The sequence below is a fragment of the Entelurus aequoreus genome, linkage group LG06 (genome assembly GCF_033978785.1).
Source record: "Entelurus aequoreus isolate RoL-2023_Sb linkage group LG06, RoL_Eaeq_v1.1, whole genome shotgun sequence".
Lineage (NCBI taxonomy): Eukaryota > Metazoa > Chordata > Actinopteri > Syngnathiformes > Syngnathidae > Entelurus > Entelurus aequoreus.
The window spans coordinates 40,077,740-40,091,757 of NC_084736.1; the positions used below are offsets into that span (position 1 = coordinate 40,077,740).

The following is a 14,018-nucleotide window of genomic DNA, read 5'->3' on the forward strand; positions in this document are numbered from 1 at the left end:
ATTGATCATTTAATTTAATCAATCAATCGTTTAATTACTTAATCGTTCACTCAATTAATCATTTAACTAATCATGCAATTAAGTAATCAATCATGTAAATTCATTACCATGATGGAACTGAGTAAATCCACCAAACGGAGTAAAGGTAAGTAAAAGGTAAGTATAATTAGCTTAATTAATAAGGTAGCTTAATTAGTAAGGTAAGTATAAAGGTAAGTATAATTAGCTTAACTTTAAGCAAAAGTTTTAACATTTTTATCCTTCAACTTTGCTTTTATCTTTATTACTTTTAACTTTGAACCATAATCTTTGACTTTTTATCCCTTTAAATTGAGCTTATTTAACAATTCAATTAACTCAAGCTTTTTAATTATCAAACAGTAAGAAAATACCCAGATGCAATCAATGCTCAAGGTTGGAGTAAATTTGCTGTGGTTCAAACTAAAAACAATTTAAGACAGGTAAGTAAACCAACATGTCAAGGTGAGTTTTAACAAATAAGCATTTCAGCATATTGCAAAGTGGGTATATTCACCGACCATTGGTGTGTTGGAAGTCTTTTAAAGATGGATCTTGTAGATTTTTGCGTCTTGCCGCTCTGCTTGCTTGCATGAAATGAGACAGCACCACCATTCTTTAACAGCTGCCTTGAATCAGCCAATTGGTGGCCATCTTGACCTTGGTGTTCTGGGAAATGTAGTTCTTTCTGGTACTTCACCAAGGAGTAAGATTAAGGAGGAGACAGCTCCTTACTTCCAGGGCAGGGACACTTCATTCACACTGAGTTTCAACTCCACACCTCCCACTTGGCCCTCATGGTTTTCAAAACCCAATGGGGTCACACAGGTCCTTCTTTCCTTTGTTCTTCAATGGGAATTAGAATGATGAGGTGTCTGACATCCCTATGCAGGATTGTTGCTGGGATTTGATGTCTGAGCCTCTTGGTTTTCGTGGTCGGTTTTTCTTTGTCGCTTGTCTTCTTGATGGGGACAGGATAGCTGGGAAAGGTCCTCACAAGCACGTCTCTTACGATGCCTTTGCTGTCCGTATTGGCTCTGACTACTCTGGCCAGCTTGTACTGTCCTCTCAGGGCATTTTGGTCAGCCAACCAGACCACATCTCCGACAGAAACATTTCGCTCTTTGGTGTGCCATTTGTTTCTTATGAAGAGGTTGGGTCCAGCTAGTTGGCTCCATTTCTTCCAGAATTTGGTGACTTCAGCTTGAATTACTTGCAGTCTTTTATAAGGATAGCGATCAAACTGGAAGTCTCCAGGATCTCCCTTAGGGTTGGCACGCCCTAGGAGCAGAGAGTTCGGGGTGATGTATTCCACACAGTCTTCCCTGCTTTGAGTTCTTGCATCGATTGGTCGCTCATTTGCAAGGTTGGCAGCCATGTAGAGGAAGGTTTGAAATTCACCCCAGGTGAAGACACCATCTCCGCCGACATTGGTCAGGGCCCGTTTGACCACTCTGACAGCCGCTTCTGCAGCACCATTTCTGTGGGGAGAATCCGCAGGGTGGATCTTCCAGGACCATTCTGTTCCATGGTTGGCAGCCATGTCTTCGACTTGAGACTTGTCCAGTCGGTCAAGGAATGTGTACAGCTGTTCCAGAGCAGGTTTGGCGCCCACAAAATTTGTGCCGGGGTCTGACCAGAGCTTCCTGGGATGTCCTCTGAGTGACGTGAACCTCTGATAGGCGAGGAGGAAGCCTTGGGATGACCGGTCACTCACTAGTTCAGTGTGTATGGCACGGGAGGCCATGCAACTGAAGACGATTCCCCACACTTTCAGTCTGGTTCTTTTCTTGACTTCATCCTTCACTTCATAAGGGCCGAATAGGTCCATGGTTGTGAATTCAAAAGGAGCAGCTGGGGTGGTTCGCTCTGGAGGTAAGTCTGCCATGATTTGTTGACACTTCTTTGCTCTGTTCTTTCTGCAAACTATGCAGCTGTCAACTACTTTCTTGGCAATTCTCCGGCCCTTTATTATCCACGCTGTCTTCCTCATCCGTAGAAGGGTTCCTGCTACCCCCTCGTGGTTAGCGTCATGGGATTCTTGTGCCAGCAATGTTGACACCCATGCTTCAAATGGCAAGACTGGCACGGCTGTCTCATCTTCGTTAAATATCTGGATCCTCCCTGCACAAACGAGGAGTCCAGTTTTCACATCTTTGAATACTGCCAATCTGCTCAGAGTAGTGACTGGGAATGTTACACCTTCTTGAGCTGCGAGGAAGACGTCTTCACGTGCACCTTCTAGTTCAGTGCCAGCCAATCCAGCCTGCTTGGGTGTTGCCTCCCACTTTGGTTGTCCTGGGTTCGACCTCCTCTTCAGCCACTGCTCGGCAGCTCGTCGTGTCCAGGCAACAACTCTGATCAGTTTTGTCAGGCTACTGAACCTTTTTACATCCACAAGATGTTTCACCCAGCTAGTGGGTTTTCTTCTTGGCATAATAGGTTTCGATTCTTCACAGGGACTTTCCTTTTCCGGAGTGGCCAGTGGGTCTTCTTTTTGCCGACTCATCTTAGCTTGAGCTCTGGTCAGTGCAGCAGAGAATGCCTTTCTTTGAAGCTTGTTTACACTCTCCCTGGCCTGGGCTGCAACTTCTCCAGCTGACTGAATAGGCCACTCCTCCACTGGCCACTTCAGGAACTCTGGTCCGTTTTGCCATGTGGATTCCTCATTTAAGTCTTTGGGATTGCCTCCTCTTGTTATTAAGTCAGCAATGTTCAGATCTCCTCTGATCCACCACCAGTCTTGCACTGGCCCGGACATCTGGATTTCGCCCACTCTGTTGGCGAAGAAGGTTTGGTATCCGTATGATTCTCGTTGGATGGCCCCGAGGACTGTTTGACTGTCCAGTAGGTGGAACCATTTCTCAATCTTCATACGGGCATGTTTCTCCACGTACTTCCGAATTCTGACAGCAAAGACTGCGCCACAGATTTCTGCTTTTACAGCATCTCCCTTTTGGTCCAGGGGTGTCAGTTTGGCCTTTGCTTCCACAAATCGAACTTCAGTTCCGTGACTTGTCTCCCATCTGACGTACATCACAGCACCATAGGTTTTGTCACTTCCGTCAGAAAATGTGATGCCGTAGGGTTTCCCTTTCCAGTCGGGCGGTGTGAGGCTCCTGTGGAATTTCACCTGTCCAAGCTGGGCATATTCCTCGAAGAGCTGTATGGCTTCTTCCCTGAGTCTTTCTGAAAGAGGTTGATCCCAGGTTTCTTGGGTCAGCTTGCCACCCCCTCCTTCTTGGAATGCTTTACGGACGAGAATTGCTCCCTTCTGCTTGACCGGTGCAACTAGGCCAATTGGGTCGTACAGTGCAGCAACTTGGCTTAGGAGAGCTCTGCTCGTCAGTGGGTTAGGCGTTTCAGCTCTCACCTCCTCTTCAAGAAGATCTTTGCCAACTCTCATCTTTTTCTTCCTATTGGAAAAGTTAACCGCCGTCAGCATGTACAGTTTGTCTTTGTCCACCTGGTAGCCGATGCCCAGGGCTTTGTTCTCTCCTTCTCTTATTTGGTTTGGAAGAATCAAGGTGTTTCCTTGCTCTGGCTTTAGGACATCCGCTTCAGTTTCTTTCCTCCCACTTTGCCCTGACCTGACCCATGGTTTGAGGAAGAAGCCTCCAGCCTTTAGGACCTCTTCAACTCCAGCTGTGATTTGGTCAAGTCTGTTCAGGTCATTGTGGGAGGTCAACAGGTCATCCACGTAGCTGTCTTCTTCAATGAACCTGCGTTCATCCTGCAGGTGAGTGAAGTTGGGCAGACTTGCAGTTTCCCTCATGGCCAATTGAGCAATGCAGCCAGCAGGTTTGTCGCCCATATTGACTCTGGTGACGGCATACTCACTGATTTCCTCTTCTGGGCTGTCTCTCCACAGGAACCTGTGCAGATGCATCTCTCGCTCTTCCAACCAGATAGAGTTATACATCTTTCTGATGTCGCCCAGAGCTGCGTTCACTCCTTCTCTGAATCGGAGCAGGACAGCTCTGATGGGGTTGAGAACATCTGGTCCTTTTAGGAGAAGATCATTCATGCTCACTCCGTTGTATTTTTGGCTGCTGTTCCAGACAATACGAACTGGTGTAGTCACTGAATGGGGATTTGGCGCCACCAAGTGGCTGACATACCAAACTGGTCCTTTCCACTTCTCCATGACTTCATTGGTGAGTTTTATGGCTGCGCCTCTTTGGACCATTTCATGGATCTGGGTGGAATATGCAACTTTCCAGTCTGGGTCTTTGCTCAGTTGCTTTTCCATTCTCAAGAAGCAAGCTTGGACTGCTCTTTTGTTGTTGGGGAGAGAGGCTGGATTTTCAGTCCAGGGATATTTGGCATCCCAGTGTGGAGTTGAGGAGTGAGAGTCCTCCATCTTGTAGGTGAGTCCTCCTTTAATGATCTCAAACTCCCTCTCCTCCGCCAGGGTCATGTCCTTTCCTCCTGGAGGACAGTTTCCACACCGGCAGCTTCCACATTTCGGCTCACATGCAGCTCCGATGCTGTCCCAGTGCCACCAATCAAGAAATTCACGGTTACTGGCAGATGTAGTTGCGTGGGCCACATCGTCCTGCTGTAGCCGGCCTGGCTCAGACGCTGGGACTGTGATCTCTTGGTATCGGACAGCAGCGGTTCTCATGGAGCGGGCAAAGTGGGTTCTTGACTCATATGCTGCCACCTCCACTTCTTCGAGCAAGTCAGGGTGTGCTCCACCGACTGTTTTGCCCAGGGGGCTCTCCCATAGGACAAGGTCACCGATGACTTTTAGTCTTTGGGGTGCGAGTCGTCCCTCGCGATGGCTTATGAGGAGCTCGACTTCCTCTGGTCTTTCTAACTCCTCAAGCTGGACATCTGGGAAGAAGCTTTTCAACTTTTCGGGTTCAGTTGCTTGATGGACCTTTGCAATTTGCTCCAGGCCATAGCAGACCAGTTGATGTGCTCGCTCAGTCCCCTTGGGAGTCTTGACTCGGACCTTCAGGAGGTACCTTTTCGTCCTGACTTTCATTGTCATGCCTCCAACTCCATGTACGACCAGCGCTATGTCTTCACTTCTCAGGCCAAGTCTTTCGGCAGCTTTGTGAGTGATGTAATTTGTGTCGGATGCCAGGTCTATAAGTGTGCCAATCTTCTGACCTGCGTTAGCTGTGACCATCATCAACATCATCATCACTGGTAACTCAGCCAGCCCAGTTTCCTTCAGCAGTTCAGACTGGCCCGCTGATTTGAGAGTCATTGAGGCTCGGTTCGAGAATGCCTTTCTGCCCTTCTCTGCCAGTTCTGGGGCAAGTTGTGACAAGAAGGCCTCCTGTTCCTCAGTGAATTTACCTTTTCCTTCTTTTCCCCCTTTTGCACCTTTGCTTCCTTCTCTTCTGGCCTCTGCTGTTGGGCATAGGAAGTAGTGGTGGTCAGGTGTGCCGCTTGCCCTTTTGCAGTCTTGGTTTCCGCATAGGAAGGTGTCTCTGCAGTAGCCACCTGCGTCGTGATACCCAAGACACTTCCTGCACGCTCCCAGCTTCTTCAGGGCCATTTTCTTCTCATGTAGCTTCAAGCCTTTAAACTTCTTGCAAAAGTAGATCTTGTTGGTGTGCCCACCACCACCACAAATGCCACAGACCTCGTCACCATCTTTACTCGTAGCCCTGGTAGATGCAAACTTTCTTTCTGGCTTCTTCCTGTCTGCTTCTTCCGCTTTGTCCACCAGCTTTAGTTGCTCGAGTCGTTCCAGTATTTCCTCCTGGCTCTTTAGGAACTTTAGGAGCATATCAAAATGGTTGTCTGGGGTTACACGGTTGGTGGGCTCAACCATATACATCAGCCAGTCTCTTTTTATGAAATCTGGTAACTTGCTTTCAATCGACCTGATGACGAGGGGGTTTCTGATGGCTCCAGAGTTTCCTAGCTCCGTCAGGTCAGCCAGGGCCTTCTCCACAGCTTGTATTAGGTCAATGACCTTCCTGGGCTGGTTCCCCTTGACTTGTGCCATCTTGTCCAGCGCTTCCAAGATTTCGACTGTGATCGTTGATTTGTTGCCGTACCTGTTTTCGAGGACCCTGAAGATATCTGTTGCTGTGGTGTAGGTGGACAGTCTTAGTTCCTTGGCAATGGAATCACTGACGCTCTCCAACAGCTGGATCTTCTTTACCTCTGGTGATCCAGTCGGCTCCCCTTGTTTCTGGAGGCTCTCCCAATCCTTCTTCCACCTGTGAAAGTCTATTTTGCTCCCATGGAAGACTGGTAGGGATGTAGGCTTTATCCTCACAATGGGATGTGTTGGTTGGCCAGGTCGTCCTCCTGCACCTTGATCAGCCAGCCTCCTGGATGTGGCGAATTCAGCTTTCCTCAACTTGAGCCTGTAGTGAGCTGCTTTCACTTGTGTTAGTTTGTCATCCATCTCGTCCTTTAAGTGCTGAGGGATCCATTTCTCCCAATGGGCCATGGTATGGATGGTAACACTCACCGTCTCATTCAGCAGGGTGAGGTAAACGTCATAGCCTTCCACGTTGTTGCTTTCAACTGCTACATTTCCAGCCCTTTGAATGGCGTCCTCTGCCTCGGAAATCGCTGCCTTCAGCTCAGTCTTCCCGTATCTTCCCCACAGGTTGGTCTGGACAATGTCCTTGATTTCTGCCATCTTATCTTCGGCATCTTTTATAGTTGCTCGGATGTCATCCTCCTGCTGTTTCTCGAGCTCCCCATCTGGGTCATCCTTCTTGACGTCAGCCTCCAGGCCAATCTTGAAGTCCTCGTTGGCATCCAGCAGTGATGTGAAACGGTCGGCAAACTTGGCAAACTCCTCTTTTAGTTCGGATTGCAGCATGGTGCCTGCTCCTCTGGAGATCAGGTTGGCCACTCTGGTCAGGTTCCTCTTGGCTGTCGTCCTCTCCTGCTTGAGGATCACGGCAGTCTTCCCCAATACCTCTTCGGCCATCTTTATCCCGTTTTCTCCGGCGTCCACAGCTCCCCTGGGTCTTGAGGCCTTTGATCTTCACTGTCCAGGGCTGGTCCGTGGTTAACAACTGTCAAGTTCCACTTATTGACTCCGTAAAGGACACCAGGACAACTCGGATTTCCAATTGATCAACTTTATTTATCCAACTTTTTGGCTTTGTTGGTTTCTTTTCTGTTGATCTTCATTCAATCAGGTTGTTAACCTTCGAACACAAAGAACAATGGAAAAACAATATATGTACAGGTATTTACAAAAAGGTTCAAATTCAACTGACTCAAACAGGTATTATTTTTAAAGTTAAATTTGCAAACTTTTAAATACCATTGTTTAAACTTTTAAATTATCTAACATTACTTTTCAAAAGGACTCTAGACACTTAGATTAAATGCATGTGAATGCACTGTCAAATTAACCAGTTTCAGTAAAATGAAACAAGTAAATCAGAAAAGTAGTTTTAGTCACTTTAAAGAAGTCAAAATTAATTGATCATTTAATTTAATCAATCAATCGTTTAATTACTTAATCGTTCACTCAATTAATCATTTAACTAATCATGCAATTAAGTAATCAATCATGTAAATTCATTACCATGATGGAACTGAGTAAATCCACCAAACGGAGTAAAGGTAAGTAAAAGGTAAGTATAATTAGCTTAATTAATAAGGTAGCTTAATTAGTAAGGTAAGTATAAAGGTAAGTATAATTAGCTTAACTTTAAGCAAAAGTTTTAACATTTTTATCCTTCAACTTTGCTTTTATCTTTATTACTTTTAACTTTGAACCATAATCTTTGACTTTTTATCCCTTTAAATTGAGCTTATTTAACAATTCAATTAACTCAAGCTTTTTAATTATCAAACAGTAAGAAAATACCCAGATGCAATCAATGCTCAAGGTTGGAGTAAATTTGCTGTGGTTCAAACTAAAAACAATTTAAGACAGGTAAGTAAACCAACATGTCAAGGTGAGTTTTAACAAATAAGCATTTCAGCATATTGCAAAGTGGGTATATTCACCGACCATTGGTGTGTTGGAAGTCTTTTAAAGATGGATCTTGTAGATTTTTGCGTCTTGCCGCTCTGCTTGCTTGCATGAAATGAGACAGCACCACCATTCTTTAACAGCTGCCTTGAATCAGCCAATTGGTGGCCATCTTGACCTTGGTGTTCTGGGAAATGTAGTTCTTTCTGGTACTTCACCAAGGAGTAAGATTAAGGAGGAGACAGCTCCTTACTTCCAGGGCAGGGACACTTCATTCACACTGAGTTTCAACTCCACACCCAAGAATCTATATATGAGCAACTAGATCAACTGAGCAACGTCTTTGAACCCGCCAAGGAGCAGACTAAGCTCATCAAGTATGCCAGAACAAAGTCAGCCAAGTCCAGCAGTGAAACAGCAGGCTGCATCATTTGTGGTGACCCAAAGCACAGAAGAAGACTCTATTTCTGCAGAAGGTTTAGGATCAACCTAAAGCCATCGGAGAAGAGGGATGCAGCACAACAGCTCGGTGCCTGCAAGAGATGTCTCGAGGTCCACAGCAGCGACCCCTGCAGAAACACCACGTATCTGTGCGGGAACCCAGAGTGCAAAGACCAACACCATTACCTTCTCTGTCCAGTTGCCAGACCCCAGTCCCAAAGAACACCTAAATCCAGTCCAGTGAGAGCTGAGGGGAAAAGATACACCGAAGCTCAAAAAGACTTCCTATCCAGGCTTACCCCTGAGCTGGCGCAGCAGTGTCGAGACACCTTCTGCAACGTCACATCCAGAGCATACAACACCACAGCAGTTGAAAGAGGTCTTCTAGAGGAAAATGGCTTGCATGAGTATCCAGTGATCCTGATGCTCTTTGATGTCACTGCCAACGATGGACAGAGAATTGGGACCCTCATCGACCTGGCATCAGACACGAACTATATAACACATAGAGCTGCCAGCAAGTTGAACCTGAGAGGTGAAGATGTGACACTGGTGGTTTACGGCGTTGGAGGGATGAAGGTGTCTGTTGCAACTAAGCGCTACCTCCTCAAGATTCGGGTCAACACTCCGAGAGGGACCCTCAGGTCACATCAACTAATCTGCTATGGCCTTGATAAGATTGCAGAGTTTCACAGACATGTTCCAGCTATTAAGCTACAGAAAATCTTCCCAGATGTTCCCCTAAGAGACCTTGCTAGACCCAAAGAGGTGCAACTCCTGATCAGCCACAAGGAAGGCCAGCTAGTACCCCAGAAGGTTCGTTCTGTTGGCAACCTTGTGCTCTGGGACGGCCCCCTCGGCAAGACGATCGGAGGCACACACCCGGACCTCTTTGAAGAAGTCACCTTAATGGCCCACACATCAAAGACACACTTCGCAAGATCCATGAGAACTGCAGCAGTCAAATACAGTGAACTCATCTGTAGAGATCCAATCTCCTGCCAGTCTCCCGACAAGCCCCACACCCAGTCCAATACAGCCACTAGCAGCAGAGACTTTCTGAAGTGGTGGAAGTGGGAAAGTATTGGAGCTGCTTGTGAGCCAAGATGTGGAGGATGTCGCTGTGGGAATTGCCAACCCGGGGGAAAAGAAATGACACTGGCTGAAGAAAGAGAGATGGAGATAGTGAAGAACGGGTTGATGTATGTGAATGGAGACCATCACAGCCCTGATCCCCACTGGCATGCCAAGTATCCCTGGACAGAAGATCCAGCATCTCTACCCAACAACAGGAGAGCGGTTGAAGCCACATTCCTCAGGACAGAGAAGCAGCTGGCAAAGGAACCGGAGTTGAAGACAGCCTACATGTCACAAGTCCATGAAATGCTTCATCGCAAAGCTGCAGTGAAGCTATCCAAAGAGGTTCTGCAGAGTTGGACTGGGCCAGTGTGGTACATAAGTCACCTGATTGCACCAAATCCACATTCAGTCTCCACCCCAGGGAGGCTAGTATGGAACAGCAGCCAGAAGTACAGAGGCCTGAGTTTGAACGACATACTAATCAAAGGTCCTGACGTCCTGAACCCAATCAGAGCTGTCCTACTGAGGTTCCGAGCTGGTGTCTTTGCTGCCCTCGGTGACATCCGCAAGATGTACAACTCTGTCTGGTTGGAAGAGAGAGAGGTCCACCTGCACAGGTTCCTGTGGCGTGACACTGAAAAGGCTGAAATAGAAGACTTCGCCATAACAAGGGTCAACATGGGAGACAAACCTGCTGGTTGCATAGCCCAAGTCGCCATGAGAGAGACCGCCAACTTGCCTTCATTCAAACACTTCAAAGAAGAGAAACGTGTGATAGAGGAAGATGCATATGTGGATGATATCCTGACCTCTCACAACAACCTCCAGCACCTCAAACTCCTCACATCCAACATCGAACAGATCCTTAAAGCTGGAGGATTCATCATGAAGCCCTGGGTCTACTCCGATCAAAGTGGGAGGAAAGGGCCGAGAGGTGAGAAGATGGAGTCAAAGACCATGATCCTGCCAAACCAGCTCACTGAAGAGGATAACAAAGCCCTCGGCCTTGGTTACACCATTGAGGATGACACACTACATGTCATGGTTGCAGTGAACTTCTCCAAGAAGAAGAGGAAAATGCGCCTTGGTCAGGACTTACTGAGAGATGAAGTAAGAAGACAAACCCCAGATCCATTCACCAGAAGAGAACTGTTGAGCCAAGTCTCTGGTCTCTATGATCCACTCGGCCTCGTGGCTCCTGCAAAGCAGAAGGGAGCCATCCTCATCCGAAGAGCTTTTCAAGAAGCAAAAGTCATGTACTGCATAGAAGACACCTGGGATGCCGCCTTGTCCAAAGGACTCAGAGAAGATGCCATAAAGCTCCTAGAAGACTATGCAGAGCTGAGCCAACTCAGATTCACCAGACCCCTGACACCACCAAATCCACGTGCAAAACCAAGTGGCATCACCTTCTCTGATGGCAGTGAGCACGCATATGGCGCTGTGCTGTACCTACGCTGGAGCTGCAGCCATGGTGTTGTTGTGAGGCTAGTTGAATCTAAGGCCAAGCTGACCCCTCTCGACCACAAGGGTGACCCTGTGAAGGCGGAGATGTGTGGAGCAGTCTTTGCCGCCCGGTTGAAGAACTACTTCCAGAGACACTGCCGAATCGATGTTGAGAAGTGGTACCATCTTGTCGACAGTCAGACCGTCCTAGGCGCAATCCAGCGGGAGAGTTATGGTTACCAGACCTTCTTTGCCAACCGAGTCGGCGAGATCCAAAGCAGCACAAATGTCCAAGACTGGTGGTGGATTCCAGGGCCCGAGAACATTGCAGATATCATAACCAGAGGGGCCAGTCCAAATGACTTAACTGAGGAATCCGAGTGGCAGTCAGGTCCAAAGTTCCTTCGACTTCCTGAAAGTGAGTGGCCGAAGAAATCAGCCAAAGACGTCGCCGCACAAGCAAGAGACAATATCACAAAAATACAGAAGAAAACATTTGTCGCCGTACTCACCCGAAGTCAACAGAAAGCACAGGACCCAAAAAGAGTCCAAGAAACAGAGTCCAGATTCAGAAGACCACCTGCAGCAGCAGCAGTCCAAAAGCTACTGGACGAAAGGCGCTTCAGCAATCTAAGACGGCTGGTCGGGACAATAGTATGGACTTGGAGAGCAGTAAAGAAATTCCTGTGCCCCGGCGATAAAGAAAAGTGGGAGGCAGTACCTTCATCTGGTGTCATCACTGTGAACGAAAGAGAAGATGTGTTCAGAGACCTATGCTTGGCAGCACAGGAGGGCGTACACTTTCCAAACACAACAACAGACAGACTGGTTGTTTACAAGGACCAAACAAGCGGACTCCTGATGTGTGATGGCAGGATCCAGACCTTCAGAGAAGACCACAGAGCTGTTCCCCTGCTACCGTTCCAGGCCTGGATCTCCACCCTCCTAGCCCGGGAAGCACACAGTGAGGGACATGAAGGAGTGGCAGGAACTACACTGCGGATGCGAAAGAAGGCATGGGTCATCAAAGGAAGAATTATTGCCCAAAAAGTTGTTGACAAGTGTGTCGTGTGCAAGAAAGCAAAAGCAAAGACCTGCCAGCAAATAATGGGAAACTTGCCTGAGGAGAGATCGAATCCGGCTGCACCATTTCAATTCACATCTGTCGACCTGTTCGGACCGTACCAAGTGAAGGATGATGTCAAGAGGAGGGTGAGCATGAAAGTATGGGGCGTGCTCTTCTGCTGCATGTCCAGCCGAGCCATCCATGTCGAACTGGCAAACACGCTAACAACGGAGAGCTTTCTACTTGCTTACCAGAGGTTCACTTCTGTCCGAGGCCATCCTCAGAAGATCTGGTCCGATCCAGGTACGAACTTTATTGGAGCAAAACCTGTCCTTGAAGAGATGTACAGTTACCTGAGACGACAAAACAAAGGATCACTAGAAGAATATGCTGCCAGGAATGGGACCGACTGGATGTGGAGAATCCTTCCAGCCGATTCACCTCACCGAAACGGTGCCGCCGAAGCTGCTGTCAAGATCACCAAAAGAGCTCTACAAAGCCTTGGTAGAGGAGAAGGCCTTGCCTTCAGTGAATTCCTGACTGTACTCAAGCTGGCCGCCAACCTTGCCAACGAAAGGCCTATCGACGCTAGAGTCCAGTGCCGTGAGGACGGCATCCAATACATCACTCCAAACACCCTGTTGCTTGGTCGAGCCACACAAAGTGGAGATTTCAAAACATTCGACTACACAACTTACCCCTTCAAAAGGCTGCAAGAGATTCAAATGCAAGTCAGCTACTTTTGGAAGTCCTGGAGCCAACTCGCAGGTCCAAACCTGTTCATCCGCAGTAAATGGCATACTGCTGAAAGAAATGCTGCCATTGGAGACATAGTGTGGCTCTGCGACCAAAATGCACTGAGGGGTCAGTTCAAGCTAGCAAGAGTTGTCAGTGTGAACGCAGATCCCAAAGGCATTGTCCGAGATGTCCACGTGAAAGTCTCTCCAAGTGGGTGCGTTCAGGTGAAGACTCCAAACCCTGTCGTTAAAGAGTCCAGGTCTAAGGAGAAGGACTTCCAGGGCACCATACTGCATCGAGACGTCCGACGCCTTGTCGTCCTCATCCCGGCGGAGGATCAGGTCAGGGGAGACCAGCTCGCCTGAGAGGTGCGATCTTTCCAGGTTACACTGCAAAGATCGAGTGGGAGGTGTTGCGGCGATCTGCCTGGAGGTGCGGCTGAAGGTGTGTGTGTGACAGCGGCTGTCCTGCTGCATGCGCGTCACAGCAGAAGCGCTGCATGCGTGTCACAGCAGAAGCGCTGCATGCGCGTCACAGCAGAAGCGCTGCTCCGCGGCGCGCCTCACCAGGTGCGCTCTCCAGCAGGTGGGCGCAATCAGACTGATGAGCAGCGCAGACAGGACAAAGCAAACAAATGCACCCGTTTCATTCAGTGTGCAGGACGGAGCTGAGAGCAGCAGAGACAGAGACGATCACTAAAACCACGAAAGCACTTCACAAACGCATGGGAAAAAGGACTCAAACCAAACGGACTACCGGTGAGCTCACCTCTTTCCACTGGACTGTTTAATCATGATCCGACTGTTGAAGTTTATGCGCTGTGATTGATGGCAGAGCTCAACTTCAGAAGAATGTTTATTTAGATAATTGAACTGTTAAATAAGGTACAATTGGTGCTTATTTTGTTTCTTTTCTTTATCTTATTCACCACAAATATTTGTTTTACTTGTAGAGACAAGAAATGGGCAATTAGGGCGCTTAAAGCCTTGTAAATGTAATTTGAAGTATATTAATATAGAGAGTGGATTTTGCTTTATTAAAAGGCAAAGTAAAACATTTAATTCATGTATAAAAATAGTATTTCTGTTAAAAGTGTTTATGTTAAAAACTACAGTAATATTGGTTTAAAATGCTTGATTTCATATGAATTAATAGAGAAGTGTCAAGTTAAACTTGTTGTAGAAATTCATGTCTAAAGTCTGTATAAAATAATTTAGGCTAAAACTTAAGGTAAAACACGTTGCTTTAAAAGTAGATGGTTCTAACATGTGAACTATATTTCTGTTTATTTAATGCCTAATTTACCTTATT

General features: G+C 47.3%; 1 protein-coding gene across 1 annotated transcript; it reads right to left on the reverse strand.

The window, feature by feature from the left end:
* Positions 1-306: 306 nt before the first annotated feature.
* On the reverse strand, positions 307-2,919 carry LOC133652220 (uncharacterized). Its single transcript, XM_062050724.1, has 2 exons — positions 2,221-2,919; positions 307-2,142 (listed from the first exon to the last, which is right to left on the reverse strand). Exons 1-2 carry the CDS (start codon positions 2,891-2,893, stop codon positions 839-841), a joined length of 1,977 nt encoding a protein of 658 aa, XP_061906708.1. The 5' UTR covers positions 2,894-2,919; the 3' UTR covers positions 307-838.
* Between the last annotated feature and the right edge of the window lie 11,099 nt (positions 2,920-14,018).